At 38.9% G+C, this 23,642-nt stretch overlaps 2 protein-coding genes across 2 annotated transcripts; both read right to left on the bottom strand.

Annotated features, from left to right (window-relative positions):
* Positions 1-3,313: 3,313 nt before the first annotated feature.
* On the bottom strand, positions 3,314-3,994 carry LOC142625075 (protein FAR1-RELATED SEQUENCE 5-like). Its single transcript, XM_075798783.1, has 2 exons — positions 3,913-3,994; positions 3,314-3,822 (listed from the first exon to the last, which is right to left on the bottom strand). The coding sequence occupies exons 1-2, from the start codon at positions 3,992-3,994 to the stop codon at positions 3,314-3,316; spliced, it is 591 nt and encodes a 196-aa protein (XP_075654898.1).
* A 16,423-nt stretch (positions 3,995-20,417) lies between these two features.
* LOC142625736 (uncharacterized) lies at positions 20,418-23,367 on the bottom strand. Its single transcript, XM_075799444.1, has 3 exons — positions 22,846-23,367; positions 22,446-22,487; positions 20,418-20,657 (listed from the first exon to the last, which is right to left on the bottom strand). The coding sequence occupies exons 1-3, from the start codon at positions 23,311-23,313 to the stop codon at positions 20,577-20,579; spliced, it is 591 nt and encodes a 196-aa protein (XP_075655559.1). The 5' UTR covers positions 23,314-23,367; the 3' UTR covers positions 20,418-20,576.
* Positions 23,368-23,642: the final 275 nt, after the last annotated feature.

Consider the following 23,642-nt stretch of genomic DNA (forward strand, 5'->3'; position numbering starts at 1 on the left):
TATTTTTTATATGTATTATGAAAATGATGGAGCTCCTTTGCCTCTTTTACAGGTGCGAATTGCGCAAGGTCTTGTACATACGGGGAAAGGCTTTCTACTCTTGGTATTGGAGTGTATCAAGACAAAGACTCAGGCAGAGTGGCAGAATGCCGTAACAGTGCATTGGAAGAGTTCAAGCCAAGACTACCTAAACGACAGTGCAGTAAAAAGTGTAGTAAACAGAGCAGATAGTGCAGTAACTTAAAGCAGCTATACTACCTGTGATTTATATACATGTGTAATGATCTGATTGTTTGTAGAGACTAGTTCCACATTAATTCACTTTTGAACTAGTCTACAGTCGTTCAAATGTGGGGTTACAACACTTCTTGAACTGTTTGTAATTATATGTCTAAAGTTTTGTATAAGCACACTTGTTTATAGTTAAATGCATCAAATTTACTGGTTTGGTTTGGTTTTATAGTCATCCCAATTGAATTCCCATGATTGATGGAGACTAAATGACAGTCACAGTGCCATTGATATAGGTACAACTTCTCATGATTAACATAGTTATGGTGAAGGGACCCTTCAATTATTGGAAGTTGTGTCAAATTTGGCTAAGGAAAGCAAATTGAACTTGTGCATTTTACGTGAATCAATTCTTTTAACTCTTTAGGCCTATTTGAAAAGATATGGATTTGTCAACTTTTTCATAGGGGTGGCACTCCCATGTTGCAATGATGAAGAATGGGAAGGATCAAGGTATATACCACAGGTTGTTATCAAAGATATGTAAACTAACTAAGATTCATAGGTATGATAGGACCAAGTTAACCAAGTTACACATTATGCAACTCTTTATGAATATCACACTAATCAATAACTTAAATTAAAATATTAAATAATTATACAATGGGATTGTATTGTTTTCATTATGCGTAACACATCAAATATTCAGTGCCTTAAATATTCAGTGCCTTAAAGTGCAGTAAAGTGCCTTAAATAAAATCACAATGCAGTAAATAAAACCACTAATGCAGTAACTTATGCAGTGCAAAAACAAACAGTGCAATAAACAAACAGTTATACTAATGCAGTGCAGTAAACAAAGAGCTATACTAATGCAGTGCAGTAAGTGGTAAACTGTGAACAGTGCAGTAAACTGTGCACAATTACTAATGCAGTAACTTAAAACAGCTGTACTACCTGTTATGTAGAATCACAAACAATGATAGACCATCCCTAAGAAACTGTTTTTAAAAAAGCAAATACAAAGCTACAGGTACCCCCTCAAAACAAGAGGTGGGCAGTAGAAAATCTTGAAAAAAAAAAAAGAGGCATATGTCCGTAAATAACAATATTCCAACATAGGTCCTTACAAACACATTGTTAATGACATTAAATTGAAGCAAAAACATATTCCAACATAGGTCCTTAAAAAACAAAACAAAAAACCAAATAACACTATTTCATCATGATTAACAACATAGGTCCTTAAACATAGTTCCACCAAGAAATGATCATTTTGTGATTCTCTTCAGCCACATGTACCTACACTAGAACAAAAAAAGGTGTAAGTAAATTTGAAACATGAGATATATATTATTACAATAAAAAATTCTTAAAAAAAAAAAACTCGAAAAATGTAATGAAAGAACTCACTTTATGCTAAATCATCAATATCATTATCATCAACCTCTGTAATGTTTTCTTCATCTTGGTAATCACTTCATTCGCCATTATATTGTTTACAAGTACGACGATTATGACCATAACCCCCACAAAGTTGACAAGATCGTCTTTTTGTCATAGCACGAGCTAAGGATATTTCAAGCTCACCTTTAATTCTCCCACCAGGACCTTGTTTCTCAGTACTCTTCTTTTGACCTTTGGTTTGTGATACATGTGGATCTTTTATATTCAAAGGAACAATGACAGAGCAGTCTTCTACTTCAACAATGTCAGCTGATTCACCACTCTTGTGATGCATATCCATTTCATCATCTTCCTTATCTTCCAGCAGTTCATTTTCCATTCCAAAAGCTTTCTTAAGGGTGTGGTCTAATTCTGAGATTATCATTTTATATATATCTTCAGATTTTTCAGTAAGGTAAGACAATTGACTTACACGTTGACAAACATGGATGCTTCGTAAGGCTCTTGACATATGATGCTCATCCTCAAAGCTTGATCTATATTCTACACTTTTGAGTTCTTTATTTGCTTCTTTTGTCCAACGTTGTAGGATGTAGTGGCTAGGAATCTGAAAAATATTTTTAACCTGGAAGATTAATAACATGTGCCTACAAACAATTCTCATAAACTCAAAAAGTTGACAATCACATTCACAAACTTTTGATTCCAAGTTCAGCTTCATAATAAATGCATCATCTGGATCTAAGGAACTTGTTACTTTGTACCTATAAAAAGTTCCATTTTTATCAACCTTTTCCTTTGTAAAGTGATTACTACTCACCGATTCTTTTTGGAACTTGCTAAATATGGTTCTCGTGTATATAGAAGCAGCTTGATGCTCTATTTTTGAGCCAATCACCAAAGAAGGTGTTTTATGTCTTGAATCAAAGTATTCCTTCCTTTCTTTCTTATAACGAATGTCCACTGCCTTTGCAAATTTGACCACAAAATCCTTTAATGTAGTTCTTGAATTAACAAAGGAGTCAAAGAACGCATTGATACTTTCACTTCTCTGGGTAGTGTTCATTCCTGCAAAGAAAGTATTTCTATTGTAAACCGGTACCCATGACTCTCGAATATTATATAATCCTTCAAGCCAATCATTTCTCTCTAAGCCATAAGTCAATATTAGGCTCTTCCAAGCCTCCTCAAATTTTTCCACACTAGGTGACTCATGTATGCATCTCTTCAAATCACGTTTGAATATTGACTTCTTATGATTTATATGAGAAAGTTTCTCTGGAAATTTCTTCTTAATATGCCAAAGACAAAGACGATGATGAGTTCTTGGGAATACCCTTGCAATAGCTGCACCCATGGCTAAATCTTGATCCGTAATAATAGATTTTGGTTCCTTCCCCCACATTGCTTGAAGCCAAGTTTCAAACAGCCACACAAAAGTTTGTTCTGTCTCATCTTGCAACAATGCACAACCAAATAAAATTGATTGACAATGATGGTTTAACCCCGTAAAAGGAGCAAATGGCATATCATACTTGTTTGTTTTGTAAGTTGTGTCAAATGTCACTACATCCCCAAAGTATTGATAAGCCATTCTTAATCGTGCATCCACCCAAAAAAAATTAACCATATGGCCAACACCATCACATTGAATTGCATAAAAGAAATTGGAGTTTTAAGCTTGTTGTTTTTGGCAATAATCAAGGACAGCTGAGGCATCTCCAGCATCTAGATTTTTTCCCCTAACATCTCTCAAGTGATTCCAACAATCTCTACTTGTAAATGTCTGGTCACCTACATTGAACATCATGGCAACTTTGCCTGTTGGAAGACCTTCTTCACCAAATTTTTCAACTAGACTCTTAGCAGCAGTAGACATTTTTTTGTGGCATCGGAGGTATGACACACTTTTTGGACTAATAATACCATGATTGTGGTTGTTGTCAAATCCCTTCACAACCCATTTCTGCAACTTATTATTCTTCATGACTTTAAGCATTGCTTCCCATTTGGTTCTAAGACTTGAGCAACTTCTACGGGCCTTGTTTTCATCATCTCTGCTCAAACCACTGTCTAATGCATTTTTTGTTTTACGCCGCCCTTCACTACAACATACATGAATACGACTTGTTACATTATCACTTCTGGCTGCTTTTTTACTCGTACGGATACGGATTCCAAAACCTTATTTTTTGGCAAATTCTTTGTAAAAAGTTTCAACATCATCAAGGGAGTCAAATTGCATTCCGACATATGGCTTGGATTTCAACTCACAATCACCAAAATCTTCAAGCGGTAACTCTTGCTCTGATGGTCTCGAATTGTTTAGGACATCATATAACTCTTCACGTTCCATTTGTGATTTAGTAACTATAAGAACCAATACAAATAATGAACACAAATAAAAAATATGCAAACATTTTAAATAAAAAATTTTAAAATGACAAAGATATAAAAATGTACATAATCATAATCAAACACTCAAATTGACTTGAAGTTGTAAATATGACAAAGATATAAAAATGTACATAATCATAACCAAACACTCAAATTGACACTCAAATTCAATTTTGACTTTGAAAACATGAGAACTACCAATGATGTAAGTCACAGTGTAAGTTTCTCTAAATTTGCTACACAGGGAACTACCAATGATGTAAGTCATAGTGTAATTTTCTCTAAATTTCCTACACATGCAATGGTTTTATATTGAATATGTAATTTGAGTTCTAACAAATCTGTATTGCCACATGATTCTTTGTGAACCATTTACCTTGTTCCAGAAAAGAAAAGAAAAATAGAGCACTCATAATGGTGGAGGAGCAATGGTGGAGGTGGAACAATGGTGAAGCTTTAATGCAATTTGTACCAAGGAAGTCAATACCGTACCGGAGGCTGTACCGGTTTTGTCACCGGTACGATATATTTCGGATACCGGTCAATACCGGGGTACCGTTTCGGGTTTACCGCTATTTTATATATACACACACACACACACACACACACACCAAAATATCTAGAACCATGTTTATAAACATATAATATTTCATTTATATTATAGTAAATATAAAAGTTTATTATAAAAAATTACCTCAATTCAGAACAAATTATTCATAATTTTAGACTTTAGTATCAAATAAAAGAAAAAAAAAAACACAATATAAAAAATAGAAAGCTTAGTTGTTCATTGCATACTAAGAAAACAAATAATACTAAGAAGTTAATGTAAATAAGTTACCATTATACTTTTACAAAAATTCAAAAATTACAAAACTAAAAAAAAAAAAAAAAAAAAACTTTTTTCTGTACCGGCCGATACGCCCGGTATCGGCCGGTATTGTCCGAAATTGGCCGGTATGACCGGTACGCGACCGGTGCGGCCGGTATTTTTTCCGGTACAATATAAAAGTGTACCGGTACCGATGCACTGGCCGGTACGGTATGTATCGGCCGGTACGGCCGGTACCGGTACGGTATTGGCCACACTGATTTGTACTCCCAATAGAAACAGAGCACTCACAACACGTTAACGCGATTGGGTTTTTTTTTTTTTTTTTTTCCTGGCAGCAACCTGGAACAATGGTGGAGGAGCAATGTAGACAGTCAACAGAAAAGAAAGGAAAAATAGAAACAAAGTACCAAACAGATTAATAGAAACAGTTTGGCTTGATTTCTTTTGATACCAAATAGAATACTCACAAAAAGAAAGGATTCTACTTTCTTAGCAAACAAATTAATCGATAAAGCAAAACCTAGATAAAGAATTACATTAAAATTAAATAAAGAAAGAGAACAATTGACCTTGAGAGAAGAGAACCAACCTGCAATTGCTATGAGCTAAAATAACGGTGACCCAAGAAACAGAGTAATCACACACACCCATAGTTCGACTTTTTTTTTTTATTTTTTTTTTCTGGCAGCAACCAATGGTGATTTTCTCTCAACAGGATTAAGCTTGGCTTCACATAGAACACATAGAGTCAGAACTTCAATACGCATTCACATAGAGCACATAGAGTCAGACCAGCAAAAAAAAAAAAAAACAGAGCACTCACAACTGAAAAGAAAGGAAAAATAAAAACAGAGGACTCACAAAGAGAAACAGTTCAGCTTGGGTTTTTTTTCTGCCAGCAACATATAGAGGTGGAAGTGGAGGAGCAATAGAGGAAGAGATAGAGAGAGAGAGAGAGAACACAGGTTAGAAAATAGAGAGACAAACGAGAGAGACAAAGAGAGAGAGAGAGAGAGAGAGAGAGAGAGTGAGTCATACGTGTATTTTTTTTTTTGGGTCTAAAGATACAATAAATAAGGAATATTTAATAAGATCTATTAAAGATATTAGAATTAAAGTGGATCTTTTTTTAACCATTGGATCTATTTAGATCTAATGGGTTAAAAAAGGTGTAACTTGAACCCATCTCTATATGAGATTTTGTGTATTAGTATATAAAATAATTTTTTTAATTCAATAAAAGGGAGAACGCATACAAGAATTTCAACTTTCCAGGCAACATTTTCTTTCGCATTTTCTTTGTTTCACACCAACCAAACAGAAACTATAAAAAAAAAATATATCATATATATTTCACTCACTTTCCATAAAGCCAAACAGATGCAAACCACCAAAAGAAACCAAATTTTCTTTTACTTTCTATCACTTTCTCATCAACTAAACATATACAACTCGCCAAAAGAAAATCAAGTTTTTTCACTCTCTTGCACTTTCTCACCAACCATACAAAAACAAATCACCATATCCATAGCCCAAAAACTCAAACCCTAGTGCTAATTACCACAACTACAACTCAAAAAGTTGAAGAAGAAGAAGAAATCATTTCAATACAAATATGAACCACAAATCCATGGATCGACAACTTGTGGCTTATCTTCCCAGTGAATCACGAATTTCAACAAATCAATGTCTTTTTGGCCAAACAATCTAAAATCAGTGACTTGTACCTCGAGTTTTCAACTCAATTATGACACAGTATTCATTATGGTTATTTTTTGGGTTTGAACAGAGAAAAATGGAGAGAGAGAGAGAGAGGGAGAGAGAGTGTGTGTCTGTTAAGGCTATTGGGTAAATTATATTTGGGTCTAATTAGGTACCTACTTAAGACCAAAGTCTCCAAACTAATACTTATGTATGACTGAGTCTATACACATTGAACTTAATTAGTTATTGGGTGGATTTGGGCCTTATTTCACCAGATGGGTTTGGGAGGCTTTTATCACTCTACCCAATGCCAATGTGCCCTGGCCTCCAACAAGTCCCTAGACTAGCACATTACCCAATGGATGTTTGGTCCAAAACTACTCCCATATGTTAATTCATCATCCTAAGCAAGAATGCTTTGAAAAAGGATTGGCTAAAAATCTTGGAGGATAATTCCTATTTTTGGTCAATAACGCTTAGAGCTTGATAGCTGAGCTCCCTAATATAATAGGAGTGCGTAGGAACATTCGGTGGATCCATCCTTTCGCTTTTACCCATTTTGCATTAAAATTGGACATACAGTAAAATTGGGATGAACTCCCTAGGAGCCCATCCCTTCATCCAAACCTGAGAGTATGACATGTTAGGTTCCCACACTTTATAAGGAACTGATCACTAATTCCTACTAAAAAGTAAAAACTAAACCTATAAATACCTTCCAGAATCTCAATACTCTGCAGTCCATCTTGAAAGTTCTTTCTACTGAATAAACCTTTTAGGTGCCTCCGATTAACCCATATATTGTTCTAAAACCTAGATAGTAGACCGTTCTATTCTTGTAGGTTCAAATTCAGGTGCTCGTACGAACACAAATCGATTCTGGAGTATGTATAATAACCGTAGTAACTTCTAAATCATTTTCAAGCAAAATTAATGGTTAACTACAATGTAAATTTTCAAATATTCAATATACTTAAGATAATTACAAAGAGATCTGCACTTGATTTCCTAATGAAATTGTTCCATATATTGTTTGACTACGTACAGTTTTGGTGGACGGGGTGGACGTCGACAGCACTTGAAATATTGGATAAGGCGCTAAGCATAGAGACTTCGATAGTTTCACAAGGTTGTCCCATAATGTGATTTGATTAATTACGAGGAAATTTAAGGTCGACGAGAATTATCAATAGTTGCGATACACAGAAAGGCATGGCCAGCAGGAGTATTAAATTAATATTTATCTTATAAACCCAATAATCTCTCCAGTCTCCAGCACAAGGGTAAATGTACCTGTATAAGTATTTCTTAGTTTTTGTTTCACTTGTTTTGCTCTTTTTAAACAGCTTTCCATGTGTTTCTTTATGATATATCTCTTGTGGGGAGTAAAAGGACCTGAGCAAGTATTTGGGCCTTGGGCTTTATTGACAGGTGCAGGTCCATTTTTGACTAAAGGTTTTTAAGACTACAAGTCGGCCCACAGGGCGAAGGTCCGAGGATTCGTCCGAGGACGAATCTCCCCTCGGACAGACTTGCGATGACCTTGGGATTCGCCAGGAAGATTAGAGGCAGAGTTCCGAAAAAACTGTTGGTTAAGAGGAGGATCCAAGTACCCTCTAGACGCAACGGTGTGAGTAAAATATCTCAGAAAAATGCTGTTACCTCCACATTTAAGACCCTTTACCTACCTCCCTGGTTGCATTAATGGAGAAATGACTCCTGAATAGTAGAATAGACCTTCTGGCCGTTGTTTTAAGACTTCAGGATGGTGGTGGAAAGTAGAGGAGAGGATTGAAGGATAAGATTTGTATGACACGTGGACAAAAAGGGAAGAAGAAGAAGTATTTAAGAAGAGAAGAGAGTGAAGAATAGGAGGTCGGTCAGCTAGCTAGACAAGGACTAAGAATTATAATCTTTGAAAGAGAAAGAGAGATAATACATAAATCGTCATCGGCTTACGTCCGAGGAGCTTCCTTTGTCATATTTGTTTACTGTTTGCAAATACTGTAACATTCTAGTCTGTTTATCAAGCTTCCAACATCACTAAACTAGATTTCGAATCCACACTCTACAAATTTTATTGTTTAAGGCTCATTGGGCCTGAGCCCATGTTTATTTTTTGGTCCAGGCGCAATTGTGCACTTACAATTGGCGTCCACCATGGGGCCTCTAGTGGTGGAGGAGCTGGAACACCATGGCAGGCTTAGGCTCACACCATGCAGAGTCTCAGGGATCGCAACCTGAGGATCTTTTCGAGCGTCTTGAGCGCCGGAGGGATCGAGAGGGAAACGTTCACACCGAATATCCTAGAGTGAGTCATAGCCATGGTGGAGGCAGTACCACCTATAAAGATGGTGCCAAGGCCATGCAGAAGGAGATTGATCACCTTAAGAAGAAGCTGCACCGCGTTAAACGGAGACGTGCGCCATCCTCATCTAATCCTTCTTCGAGGGAATCCTGGGGAAGTAGTTATAGTTTAAGGTCATGGTCGCCCTCTAGCAAAACATCCTCTTGTGAAGAGGATGACCCGCCAGGTCGTAGGCACAGGAAGCTCCCCTCTAGGGGCTTAGGGAACGATGCTATGAGCCGGGCGTTGCACCAACTCTCTAAATCATCATTCTCGCACAGGATTAAGAATGTGAGACTCCGCAGGAGGTTCACCCAACCCACCTTCACCATTTATAACGGCCGGACTGATCCGATGGAACATGTGAGCCACTTTAACCAGAGAATGGCGGTGCACTCTCACAATGAGACCCTGATGTGCAAAATCTTTCCTTCTAGCTTGGGACCTGTTGCTATGAGGTGGTTCAACGGTCTTAAATCGGGGTTTGTAGGTTCGTTCGGGGAGCTGACTAGAGCATTCGCATCACAGTTTATTACATGCAGTAGAGTTCCTCGACCGTTGGATTCACTGTTATCTATGGCTATGAAGGAGGGCGAGACGTTGAAAGCATACTCCGACAAGTATTAGGAGATGTTTAATGAGATAGATGGTGATTTTTACAAGGTGGCGATCAATACCTTTAAAGTAGGCCTTCCTACTGATCATGACTTGAGGAAGTCCTTGACCAAAAAACCCGTACAGAGCGTACGTCGCCTCATGGACCGTATTGACGAATACAAAAGGGTCGAGGAAGACCAACAGCAGGAAAAGGGTAAGGCGAAGGTTATCCCGCAGGACAAAAGGGATTTTAGGTCAGACAGATATCACAACAACAAGCCGAGAAGAGATTACTCTGGGCAGTCTGGCTCGGTAGCACCTCAGACTGTTAATATTGTATTCCGAGAACCGGTGCACCAGCTACTGGAGAAGGTCCGTAAGGAACCCTACTTCAGATGGCCTAGTAAGATGGCGGGGGATCCTGCCAAGAGGAATCAGAATCTTTTTGTCAGTACCATCAAGATGTGGGTCATATTACCGAGAACTGTCGGACCCTCTGGAACCACTTGGAGCAGCTTGTCAGCGAAGGAAAATTAAAGCAGCACCTGTACCAACCTAACGGGCAGGGCAGTCAGTCCGGCTTGAATAATCAGAGGAATAATTCATCTCGGCTGCTCTTGGGAACGATCAACGTTATTTTCATTGCGCCTGGCAGGACCGGTTCATGTCCCACCAAGGTGATGGCAGTTTCGCACTCCCAACCCGATAAAGCGGGCTCCAAGCCGAAGAGGTTGAAGGTGAATGTCCCCGTCTTGGGATTTTCAGAGGAGGATAAGTTTGGGACCATCCAACCCCATGACGACGCCCTGGTGGTCACTTTGAGGATAGGGAATTACGATGTAAAAAGGGTGATGATTGATCAAGGCAGCGGCGCAGATATCATGTATCCTGATTTATTCAAGGGGCTAAGATTGAAACTGGAGGATCTCACTCCTTATGACTCGCCACTCATAAGGTTTGAAGGTAAAACTGTCATACCAAAGGGACATATTCGTTTGCCCGTACAATCTGGCTCGGAGACGATTGAGGTGGATTTTATTGTGGTCGATGCATATTCCCCATACACAGCCATCCTTGCTAGGCCATGGCTGCACGCTTTGGGTGCTGTCTCCTCCACCTTGCATGTTAAGGTCAAGTTCCCTTTGGGGGAATACATTGAAGAGATTCTCGGCAGCCAATCGGTGGCCAGGCAATGCAAATCGGCTGCAGTGCTGCATCAGGCCGAAACACAGTCCTCGATCTCAGCTGTGAAAGACTTATAGAAATTAACGACTCTGGATGCGCCCGACGTGGTGACAGCAGAGGAGGCCATATGCGAAGATTTGGAGAAGTTTCTGATAGCGGATGATCCTGAAAGGTTCTTTCAAGTTGGCATACGCTTACCATGTTAAGAAAAGATGGAGTTGCTGGAGTTTTTGAAGGATAACATCGATGTCTTTGCGTGGGATCCCTATGAGGCTCTGGGGGTAGACCCAAGCTTCATTTATCATCATTTGAACGTCAATCCTGCTATTCTTCCTAGAAGGTAGCCCCCTCGGCGTTCCTCCAAGGAGCACTCCGAAGCCGTTAAAGAAGAGGTGCTCAAGCTCAAGAGGGTTGGGGCTATTAAGGAAGTTTTCTACCCGGAGTGGTTGGCGCACACGGTTGTGGTCAAAAAGAAAAATGGAAGGTGGCGAGTATGTGTGGACTTCACAGATTCAAACAAAGTCTGCCCAAAGGACTCGTTCCTGATGCCACGCATCGACCAGCTTGTGGATGCCACGGTCAGACATCCTCAGATGAGTTTTTTGGATGTCTTCTAGGGTTATCACCAAATTCCACTGGCGGCAGAGGATCAGGAGAAAACTGCCTTTATTACTCCAACAGGGAACTATCATTATAAAGTGATGCCGTTTGGATTGAAGAATGCTAGGGCTACTTACCAAAGGATGATGACCAAAATGTTTGAATTGCAGCTTGGAAAGACTATTGAGATATACGTGGATGATATGGTAGTTAAGAGTAAGACGATATCTGCGCACGTGAAAGATTTGGACGACACTTTTTAGGTACTTAGAAAGTACAAGTTGCGTCTTAATGCCTCGAAGTGTTCTTTTGGCGTGTATCTGGGAAGTTCCTAGGTTATATGGTTACTCATAGAGGGATAGAGGTGAATCCGGCACAGGTCAGAGCTATTCAAACCTTACAGCCACCTCGGAATCCAATGGAAGTTCAGAAATTGACCGGAATGATCGCTGCTCTCAGCAGGTTCATCTCTCGGTCAGCTGACAGATGCAGACCTTTCTTCCAACTGTTGAATAAGTGGAGGGGGTTCCAATGGTCCGAGGATTGCGCTGTGGCATTCCAACAACTTAAGGAATATTTTTCCCGGCCACCCATTATGTCTCGGCCTGAAGTAGATGAGGTCCTGTTTACGTATCTGGTAATGGCCGTCCATGCGGTCAGCCTGGTCCTCATAAGGGACGACGGTGGGGTGCAAAAACCGATCTACTACGTCAGTAAATCCTTGAATGAAGCCGAGGTGCATTACCTACTTTTGGAGAAAGCGCTTTTAGCCGTAGTTCATGCCACGCGGAAGCTTCCTCACTATTTCCAGTCCCACACCGTTGGAGTTTTGACCCAACTGCCTCTCAAGTCAGTGTTGCACAGTGCTGACTACTTTGGAAGGGTGGCTAAATGGGGGACTATTTTGGGAGCTTTTAATATTAAATACATGTCGCGCACCTCGGTAAAGGGCCAGGTTCTTGCAGATTTGATGGCGAAGTTCGCGGAACCATTGTTGAAAGAAACTGTGAAGGAATCACACATGGATGAAAAATCAGTTGGTGTGATCACGAGCATAGGACCTCCCACGTGGAAGGTGTTCGTAGATGGGGCAGCTAACCAGAAAGGGTCAGGTATCGAACTTGTCTTGGTATCCCCCGAGGGAATTGTCTTCGAAAAATCTCTGAGGTTGGCGTTATCGGCTACTAATAATGAGGCTGAGTACGAAGCAGTCTTGGTCGGCATGAACATGGTACATAGGATGGGCGGAAAGGGAGTTCACATGCTCTCAAATTCTCAGTTAGTGGTCGGCCAAGTGACAGGGACCACGAAGGCTAGGGACCCAAGAATGCAAGAATACTTGACCCAGGTCAAACGTTTACAATCTAAATTTGATTCCTTTATCCTGTCTCACGTTTCTAGAAGTGGAAATACACATGCAGACTCTTTGGCTACCTTAGCGACATCCTCAACTCAGGGTTTACCTAGGATTATCCTTGTCGAAGATTTGCTAGAGCCGGCTCTTACCACTGTTAGTGCAGTCTGGATCCATTTAATAAGGCCTAGACCTAGTTAGATCGACCCTGTGATATCTTTTCTGAAAAATGACATTCTTCCCGAGGACAAGTCTGAAGCAGATAAGATTCGTCGAAAGGCACCGCTTTTCTGGTTGTCCGAGGATCAGAAATTGTATAAACGATCCTTCTCCGGACCATATTTGTTATACGTGCATCCCGAATCAACAGAGGCGCTTTTGGAAGAACTGCATGAGGGAATTTGTGGGAGCCATACTAAGGGAAGGTCCCTAGCTCATAGGACCCTGACTCAAGGATATTAGTGGCCCAATATGCAGAGGGAAGCTCAGGACTATGCAAGAAAGTGTGACCAATGCCAGAGGTTCGCTCCTAACATTCATCAGCCTGGAGGAGTCCTTAATCCTCTCTCCAGTCCTTGGCCTTTCGCTCAATGGGGATTGGACATAGTAGGGTCATTTCCGAGGGCTGTAGGAAACAAAAGGTGGCTGCTTGTAGGAACCGACTACTTCACTAAATGGGTCGAGGCTGAGCCCTTAGCAAATATTAGGGATGTCGATTCCAAGAAGTTTATCTGGAAGAACATCATCACTAGATTTGGGGTACCACACACACTCATTTCGGACAATAGCGTTCAATTTGATAGTAGAGCTTTTAGGAAATATTGTGGTGACATGGGCATCATAAATAGATACTCCACTCCAACTTATCCTCAGGGAAACGGGCAAGCCGAGGCCGTCAACAAGGTCATAGTTAGTGGATTCAAGGAAAGGCTGGACGATGCGAAGGGCAGATGGGTAGAAGAACTACCACATGTTTTATGGACGTATCGAACTACGCTGTGCAAATCCACTGGAGAAACGTCATTCTCTATGACTTATGGAGCCGAGGCAGTGATACCTTTAGAATCTGGTTTCCCCATGCTAAGGACGAGTTCCTTTAGTCTAGAAAATAACAACGGCCTCCTGGAGAAAGGCCTGGATTTAGTTGAGGAACGGCGAGAGGTAGCTATGGTCCAAATGGCTTATTATCAGCAGAAGCTTAAACGAGGGTATGATGCCCATGTAAAGCTAAGGCCCCTTGCGCCTAGGGATCTGGTGCTGAGAAAGGTTGTGAGTACTGCTAAAAACCCATCTTGAGGTAAGCTAGGACCAAACTGGGAAAGACCATATCAGATTACTTCTGTAGCAAGCATAGGGTCATATCGACTAGTTGATCTAGATGAAAAAGTTGTACAACGCCCGTGGAATGTAAACAACCTTCGAAGGTATTATTATTAATAAAGGGTACTTTTGTCGCTCGTGGTTTAAATTATGAATGTATATGAGCTTATAAATTACGACTCCCTAAATATCAAACAGAAACTCGGTAATGTATGGTCCTCGGACCACGTACCTTGTGAAAATTGATATGTTACCAAATATCAAACAAAAACTTGGTAATGTATGGTTCTCAAACCACATACCTTATGGAAATTGATATGTTACTAAATATCAAACAGAAACTTGGTAATGTATGGTCCTCAGACCACATACCTTGTGAAAATTGATATGTTACTAAATATCAAACAGAAACTTGGTAATGTGTGGTCCTTGGATCACGTACCTTGTGGAAATTGATATGTTACCAAATATCAAACAGAAACCTGGTAATGTATGGTTCTCGGACCACATACTTTGTGGAAATTGATATGTTATTAAATATCAAACAGAAACTTGGTAATGTATGGTCCTCGGACCACGTACCTTGTGGAAATTGATATGTTACTAAATATCAAATAGAAACTTGGTAATGTATGGTTCTCAAACCACGTACCTTGTGAAAATTGATATGTTACTAAATATCAAACAGAAACTCAGTAATGTATGTTCCTCGGACTACATACCTTGTGAAAATTGATATGTTCTAAAATATCAAACAAAAACTTGGTAATGCATGGTCCTCGAACCACATACCTTGTGGAAATTGATATCTTATCATTTGTTAAACAGAACCTTAGTTATGATGGGTCCACGGACCTTCTACGTTGGGGAAAATAACATTTTAAGTTACTGTTATTAACTGTCAAACAGAAACTTGGTTTTGCATGGTCCTTGAACCGCATACCTTGTGAAAATTGATATCTTATTGTTTGTTAAACGGAACCTTGTTTAAAACAGAATTTTAAGTTATACATTTTTAAGTATCAAGCAAAAACTTGGTAGTGTAGGGTCCTCGGACCCCATACTTGGTTAAAATCTACATTTCAGGTTATGAATTCTAAGTGTCACATTGGCTTGCAAATTGACACAATACTTACCATCTAGACAAAGTTCGTTTATGACAGGTTCTTGAACACTTTACTTTACAGATGTTAGCAAAAATTCAAGTCAGCTATACTCATAAGATGTAATTTGCAAAATACAAGGTAAGTATGCGTACTGTTGTTTAGAGTTATAATTGGCCAACCATTGAAAGTGGAGTTAGTTGTTCCATTCATTCTTTCGCTGTGCGCTAATGAGGGCTCTTATGGTAAAAACAAAAATAAAACAAACGCAGTTCAAATGAAGACCAAACAAGACAGATTTTTATTAATCATTTTTGATATACATTACAAGGAAAATTTTAGTTACAAAGAAAAAAGAAGTCCTAGGTTCGGCCCTAAGCTTTTAGAGGGGGGTCTTGATGGGGAAGTACTGGTGGCCTCAGTGTTTTTAACTCCATCTCGAAGGAAGACAGGACCTGTTTCCCTTTGTCTGCTGTAGTTGATGGAGGGACGATAGACTCAACACATTGGCTTAGGTCCTTCTCGGCACCTCCACCCTCTTCCTTCTCTTTATTGGAACCTGTCGGTTCTGTAGGATCCGGAATGGGCTCTAGGATCGCAGGAGGGAGGGCAGAAGGAGCTGTCTCAAGGGCAGGTGCAACAGCAGGAGTCTCTTCTATCTCCTGTATGTCTAGGGGAAGCCAAACGTTCTCGGGCTTCCTCAGCTCGGAAGCCGAAGGAACCCCTGCTACGTTTAAGGCTTTGCCCCAAACCTGCTAACAGTATTCTTGGCACAAGGCCGCAAACGCCTCTGTCAGCTGGTCTTCTGTCGCCGCCACCCCTTCCTTATAACCAGCCTTCTTCGCGGCCTCCAGCTAATCCTTGAAGGTGCGAGCTTCCTCCCTCATCTTCGTAAGCTCCTTCTCCAAGTCAGAGCATTCCTTCTGAGCTTTGGAGAGCTCTTCATCCTTTTGATGAAGAAGCTTGCGCTGCCCCTCCACTTAAGTTCTCATGGTTCTCAGGCTGGCCTCGGCGCCGTCTCTTTCTCTTTTTAGATTGGCCAGCTGAGAGGAGAGTTTCTCATTTTCTGCGAAGGCCTGGCCTAGGGACTTCTCTGTTTCCATTTGAATCTCCTGTTCCATTTCGGCCTTCTTCCGAGAATCCTCCACGAACTTCTTGGCAGCAAAGACCTCTTGAACGGCCTGTGACAGAGTATCAGAGGGTTAGACACAGGAAAGCGTTCACTAATCTCAGATATCATGAAAAACGAAATGTACTTAAGGAGTGAAACTTACCAGGGCCAAGTCCCTTTTCAAAGAAAGGAACAGCTGAGGTTGGCTCATTTTCTCCAAGGCCTCCATGTCCTTGGGCAGAAGCAGGGGACGTTCCAACGCATCGGCCCGGTGGAGGGCATGGCCTTGCTGGAATGACCTAATGTTGGATGGGCAGGAGATTGGTGCCCCGTCTAGCTTCAGCTCGGGAGACTAGGTAGCCAGCGCTCGGCGCACCTCGGCCAGGTCCCTTATCTCCCCACTTTCGACTGAAGGGGCACGTCCCTTGCCTTTGTCCAGCTTCTGCTGCTGAGTTGGCTGTTGCTGTTGTTGTTGCTTCAGCTTCTTCTGTTTTTCGCCACCAGCCTCCTCGGCCTCTCCCTTCCTCTTAGTCTTTGGCTCCTCAACGGGAGGCTTAAGACTGGCTGGGGGAGGGGGTGGTGGCAAGGATGGAGGAACTTAAGACCTTCCCGCTCCTTTTTTGGCGACTCTCTCGCCTCTCTTATTCAGAAGGCCTTTAAGCACGTCCATCTCTTCCTCCTAGAAACTGTCGTCTGGGCGTGCAACTATTAAACCTGCAACACTGGAGGCCTCGGCGGGCTCGTCCTCCTCATCAGAATGTACGACAAATGGGTTTACTCGGGGTCTTTCGATGTCCTCGAGCTAAAACTAGTCTATCTCCTCGTCCAACTAGTGCGACAAGGACACTTGCTCCTCCGGGGCGGCGGTTGTCTGAAAGTGCGTCGAGAGAGGGATCGCTGCGATGGGTCGTGTGTATAGGATGGTGTTGGGTTCGTCAGGAATGTCGTGGTCGGCGAGGAAATGCGGCCTTGCTACGTTTATTCTCCTGCGTCGTCTGTCCCCCGCGATAATCGCGTTTTCTATCTCTTGGAAGTCCGAGGATAGGGGGTCGTATCCAAGTATCAAATGAGCCGCCCTTACTTGTAGGTCTTCACTCACAAAGACTTCTGAGCGGAGAACGCGGTTTAGATTGGCGACGTTGCAATGGCTTAATCGCAGGCGTACGTGATGTTTGTCTGTGAAAAAAGACACCCAAGGAGACAAACATGGTCAGATCTGCGATGAATGTGAAAAAATGAAAACAGTAATGTACCATAAGAAATAAAGTATCAATTGGTACTGAGATTGAATCACGTGGTAGAAAAACTAACTCCTAAGGAGTCACACCTGGGTCTCCCCATATGACTGGGCAGTGAGGGCCGTCGTGCCAGTTGCCTGAGGCGATGAGGTAGTCATCCTTCATGCCTTTATTGGACTTGGGCAGACAAAAAATTAACCTAACTATACTAGACCGTGATTTAATGTAATAACCTACGCTCTTAAGTTTGTGGCATTCGTACATAAAGGCAACATCGTGCCATGTGAGGTTCAAGCTCATTTGCTCATTTAGAGCGTCGACACTTCCTAAGACCCTAAATACATTGGGTGCGCATTGGTCTGGGCATAACCTATGGTTGTGAAATTATTCCCTAGTTACACTTCTCATAGGGAGGGTCATCCCACCTTCTATGAAGGCAATCATAGGGATGATAACCTCTCCCGTCTTCTTAGAACCACCTACGGCTTCCGTCGGACAGTATTTCAAGCCTATGTCACTAGGAATCTGGTATTTGGCCCTAAAGCCTTTCATCTCAGCGGCGGTGTCTACCAAGCACTTAAACCTACCCATTTAGGAGGAAAGAAAAAGCAAGTCTCGAGAGGGAAAGCAGTTAAGAAGGGAGCCGAGGACAGAATCTGAGAAGAAATGAGCAAAGAAAGCAAGAACTTACAAAGTTTGGTTGTGCGAGTTTCCACGGGTTTCTGGAGAGAAAAGGCGATGACTGATGCTTTGATGTGATTAAATTCTGAAGAAATGAATGAAGGCGTGGATTTCTAAGCGTTATGACGTGTAGAAGGCGGCCTCGAAATTGGATTTGTCCTGTCCAAATTTTCAAGGAGCGACACGGACCGTTAAATGTTTATCTCACCGTTGAACGTGGGGAACAGGGTGTAACTTGCGGTCATAAATGCGCGCGTTTTGAAATTCGAAGCGCTAGATGGCATTTTCTAGGAAACGAAAGGACCCATACACGCGTGGAGATGTACGAAGCGTGTGGAAGGTATTTTGGTAGGATCAAAACTCTATTTTTCTCCTCGGATGGGGAAAAATAAAGTTTTGAGGGGCTATTGTGGGAAGTAAAATGACCTGAGCAAGTATTTGGGCTTAGAGCTTTATTGATAAGTGCCAATCTGTTTTTTACTAAAGGCCTTTAAGACTAGAGGTCGGCCCACAGGGTGAAGGTCCGAGGATTTGTCTGAGGACGAATCTCCCTTTTGACAAATCCGCGATGACCTTGGGATTCGCCAGGAAGATTAGAGGCAGAGTTCTGGAAAAACTGTTGGTTAAGAGGAGGATCCAAGTACCCTCTTGACGCAACGGTGTGAGAGAAATATCTCAGAAAAATGCTGTTACCTCCACATTTAAGACCCTTTACCTACCTCCCTGGCCGCATTAATGGGGAAGTGACCCCTGAACAGTAGAATTGACCTTCTTGCCATTGTTTAAAGACTGCAGGAAGGTGGTGGAAAGTAGAGGAGAGGATTGAAGGATAAGATTTGTATGACACGTGGACAAAGAGGGAAGAAGAAGAAGTATTTAAGAAGAGAAGAGAGTAAAGAATAGGAGGTCGGTGAGTTAGCTAGACAAGGACTAAGAACTGTAATCTTTGAAAGAAAAAGAGAAATAATACATAAATCGTCATCAGCTTACGTCCGAGGAGGTTCCTTTGTCATATTTGTTTATTGTTTGCAAATACTGTAACATTCTAGTCTGTTTATCAAGCTTCCAACACCACTGAACTAGATTTCGAATTCACACTCTACAAATTTTATTGTTTAAGGCTCATTGGGCCTGAGTCCACGTTTGTTTTTGAGTCCAGGCGCAATTGTGCACTTACATCTCTAATAAAAAAAAAATGTTTGTTTATGATTTGGATTTCATGAAAGAGTTAAGAAAAAGTTCAATAGGAAGGATTATTCAATTAAATGAAGGGTTTGTAATAGCCAAATCATGATCCATATGTAACTTAATTTGTCTAAAATTTCCAATTATTAACTCCGGCTCTTATATATATAGATATATATATATATATATATATATATATATATATATATATATATATATATATATATATATATATATAATATATGTTGTCGATATTGGATTTGCCAACAAATAAATGAGGAAACTATGACAAAAATTAGTATTTCAACATACAAAACTTAATAGAAATGGAAAGTAAATGATATCTGTCAAGAGACAAAGCCAGAATTTAGAGTTAAGAGGGACGGCTTTGTTGCTACCTGTATGCGGCGATTTTGGCTTTTGACTCTTCTGCGCAGTAGTAAAACATGCTTTACTACTAAAGATTTTTGTTTAAAATTTTTTAAGTTGCCAAGTTATTTGTTTTGAATAAAATAGATTGATTGGACTTAATTTTTTTTTAGCTTTATTATTGGTAATTTTTGTTATTGGGCTAATATTTTGGGGCTTGTATATTTTGTTTTAAATTTAATCATTTAATGGCTTTTAAAAGGTGAAAAATGCTAATACAACAAAATTTTTACAAATTGTTAGTGTGATGAATAGTTATTGACAAATAAAAAGTTATGCAAGTATGCAAACTAATAAGAATTTACTATTTCAATAGTTTGTAAAAACGTTTATGACTGTAACATTGTTCTTAAAAAAAATTAATGGCATTGTTAAGGAGGGTAAGGTATAATTTTATTGAACAAAATTACTAAAATTAGTACCTATTATACTAATATTTTTATTAAAAAAATGAGGGGGGCCATTGCCATCAATTAGCGAGACCATGAACTCTCAAAAAACCAAGTAAACACCATCAAACAAATGTCCAAAAGCAGCCATGTATCAGCATCTAATTTTATTGTCTTTTCCTCCGACCCGCCTCTCTTTTACAGGGTTTTGTTCGGGCCAGAAAAGAGAGGATAATTTAAAACTTTAATATAGGTAGTTGGTAATTAAAGAAAAAAAAAAAAAAAAAAAACTAATAGCAAAGCATTGTTGCAAGCCTGGTAGTTTATTCAGATGTTCCATTCCGGAACCAAAGCATTTAGGGAAATACAAGAGTATATATTATTGCCAAATCTTGATTCTTGACCATGTTTTATTGAAACACGAGCGTAGTTGCATGGCCGTCATGCCTTGCTCGTGATATGATTACATAACGATGCAAGTGTTCGCTTTCCCTGCAGCAACCCCCGTCTCCAATGCTTGAAATGATTGCAGCAAATCATCATCCTGAGCCAAACAATATATATATATATATATATATATATATATATATATATATATATATATATATATATAAAATTAGAAACTGCAAGGAAAAGTTTAATAAAATATGATTTTTTATATTAAAAAATAAAATGATATTCTTTTTTATTTTATTTTTTGAAAATATAAAATCGGCAGTTGTTTTTAGACATTTATCTATATAATATTATTATTATTATTATATAAAACTAAAACTTCTTAAACTCGCACAATTTTTCACGTCAACATAATATTTAAATAAAATTGTCATTTTATTTAAATAGAATTATCTTTATTTAGTCCAAACTATATATAAAACCGAAACCTCTGAAACTCTCACAATTTTCTACGTCGGCACAATATTTAAATAAAATTGTCATTTTATTTAGATAAAATTATTTTTATTTAGTCTAAACTTAATAAGAAGTGAAACTTTATTTCTCTAACAAGTCTAACTTAAACTCAAACTCATCATTTTTTTTAAACAAAATTATTTTTATTTAGTTCAAACTTAACAAGGAATAAAAGTCTATCTCTCTAACAAGACCAACTTAAACTCAAACTCATCATTTTTTTAAAACAAAATTATTTTTGTTTCTAAACTTAACAAGAAGTGAAACTCTATACAAGTCCAACTTAAACTTAAACTCATTATTTTTTTTAAAAAAAAATGTTTAGTCCAAATTTAACAAGGAGTGAAACTCTATCTCTCTGACAAGTCCAACTTAAACTCAAACTCATTATTTTTTTAAATAAAATTATTTTTGTTTAATCCAAACTTAACAAAAAGTGAAATTCTATATCTCTAGCAAGTCCAATTTAAACTTAAACTCAAACTCAAACGTTAATAATTTTTCTTTAATATATTTTGGTCTTTTAGAATTTTTAATATCTGAATTTTTGAGTTATTTTTTTGTAGTGTCTGAAATTGTTTGATAAATTTTTTGTAAGTCATTGCACATTCAAGTAATGGCTTCTTCATTAATTTACAACACAAATTAAACTTACAAGAGTAAATCATGCAATGGTGTAATTTTTTAATCAATTTAAGAATTTGTAAAATTATTTTAGTCTATAGGTAAGTTCCTGTGCATATCACGGGTTAGCGACTAATTATTCTTATTTTTGTTACTAGTTATTCTATTATTTAAATAAAATATAATGTAATAGGATTCTATTAAAATGTGTAAATATAGAATGTTTTGAGATTCAGGTGTTGTCATGCAGTATTTGGGTCCATCTAGGCAATCTGTTTAGTGTTTTTTTTTTTTTTTTTACTTCTTTTTTATAACTATTTAGCAACATGTTATAACAATATTTGACATATTTCTTATTTTTTTTGTAAAAAAATAAAAATATTTGACATATTTATATAGTAATATAAAATGATAGCCTTAGAGTTTTTGTTGACATTTAATGAACAAAAAATCTATCAACTTTCCCAAAGTGAGTCTTTCTGTTACTATTTACTAGTTCTTACAAGTCATTCAATCTATATATATATATATATATATATATATATATATATATATATATATATATATATATATATGATTTTATTTTATGGCCTTTACTTCATGTATCTTCAATTTATTCTAATAATTGTATTATGGATTGAATAGTAAATTTTTTAGACCATATCTATTGCATGTTAATGTCAATTAGCACTTATCATATACTAAAACACACGCACATTTGGAGAGAGATCGAGAGAGAGAACACAGACACACACACAGCCTATACACGTAAGTCTGAGAAGAGAGAAGACACTACCACAGCAGCTGGAGGATTAATCGCAGGTCGTGGAGCGAGTGCCTGCATTAAAGATATGTACAACTTCCTCCATGAGAAGCCTTCTCAAATAAAATAAAATAAAATAAAAAATTTCAAAAAATAAAAAGCCCTCATAGCGTCAAGTTAAATCTGCACAGTACGCCTCTCTAGCACAACATTACTCAACTAATTAAGCTCTAGATATATTAAAAATAAAACAGAAAAATTATGTTACCCAAGTAAACAATATTAGTGAGAGAAAAAGATGTATATGTGGTTTCACCATTTTATGCTAAATCTTTTGAGCTTGTTTCTCTCAATGTTTGGTGATTCTAGGTTTGCTAGTAACATCGATTATTATCGTTTTTGCTAAATGGCATAACCTATATATTGTCCTTACCAGATTGACGTTTACAGTACCAGCAGAAAGCCCTCTCTTGGACCGAAGCAAGAGATGGTTATCCATGAAGTTGGTGTGGTTGTGACTGAACTTCTTTTGCTTATAGCATGAAGGACAAAGATCATAAGTCCTGGAGCCACTGTCAAAGCATGAAACGCAAGTAAAATACAGCCCAACTAGGCATGTTTGACACCCTTGGCACCAAAGGCCCCTGGTTTTAATCACATAGTACAGAGTGAGGACTTCCCAGAAACCCAGGCAGCCATCTCGGTTGCGGTCCAGGTCCTTGAAGAAGTTGGAGCTGATCCAGCCATAGCCGCATTGCCGGAGGAAGTTGATGTACTCCATGTAGCTGATTTGGCCATCTCCATCCGAGTCCAATGCGAGGAAGAAACTCCATGCTAGTCGCTGAAGGTTTCTAGGGGCATTGTTGTAGTAAGCTATAGCAACCTCATGAAATTCTTCCATTGCTTTCTTTTGGAGAGGGGGGGGGGGCTGTGATCACCTGTGAGTCTGTGACTTTGAGCTAGCTACCAGTCCGCAGGTTTTATAGAGGAGTTTAATAATAGGGAGATCAATTTGCTCTATTGGGTTGTATTGAAATGGAATCTTTCCATGACAAAGCCACCGTTCATAAAACGGAATAAAAAAGAAAAAAGAATTTGGGTCTTATTCCTTATCACTTTCTTATCAGTAAAATCTTTATAAATTAGACCACAAAAAATAACACAATTTTTGCCATAATTCATCACGCAGTATAAGTGGTAAAGAAAAAAATAATAAATCCGTAATACTCA

This window comes from Castanea sativa, chromosome 2, assembly GCF_040712315.1.
Source record: "Castanea sativa cultivar Marrone di Chiusa Pesio chromosome 2, ASM4071231v1".
NCBI lineage: Eukaryota > Viridiplantae > Streptophyta > Magnoliopsida > Fagales > Fagaceae > Castanea > Castanea sativa.

Excerpts from the sequence above, each read along its gene's own strand:
- LOC142625075 (XM_075798783.1), bottom strand. The coding sequence starts at position 3,994 with ATGGAACGTGAAGAGTTATATGATGTCCTAAACAATTCGAGACCATCA. Across the intron at positions 3,823-3,912 it reads GCTTGAAGATTTTGGTGATT|GTTTTGGAATCCGTATCCGT; the intron begins GTGAGTTGAAAT and ends CCAAAAAATAAG.
- LOC142625736 (XM_075799444.1), bottom strand. The coding sequence starts at position 23,313 with ATGGAAGAATTTCATGAGGTTGCTATAGCTTACTACAACAATGCCCCT. Across the intron at positions 22,488-22,845 it reads GTACTGTAAACGTCAATCTG|GCACTCGCTCCACGACCTGC; the intron begins GTAAGGACAATA and ends TCTTTAATGCAG. Across the intron at positions 20,658-22,445 it reads TTAATCCTCCAGCTGCTGTG|GATGATGATTTGCTGCAATC; the intron begins GTAGTGTCTTCT and ends TGTTTGGCTCAG.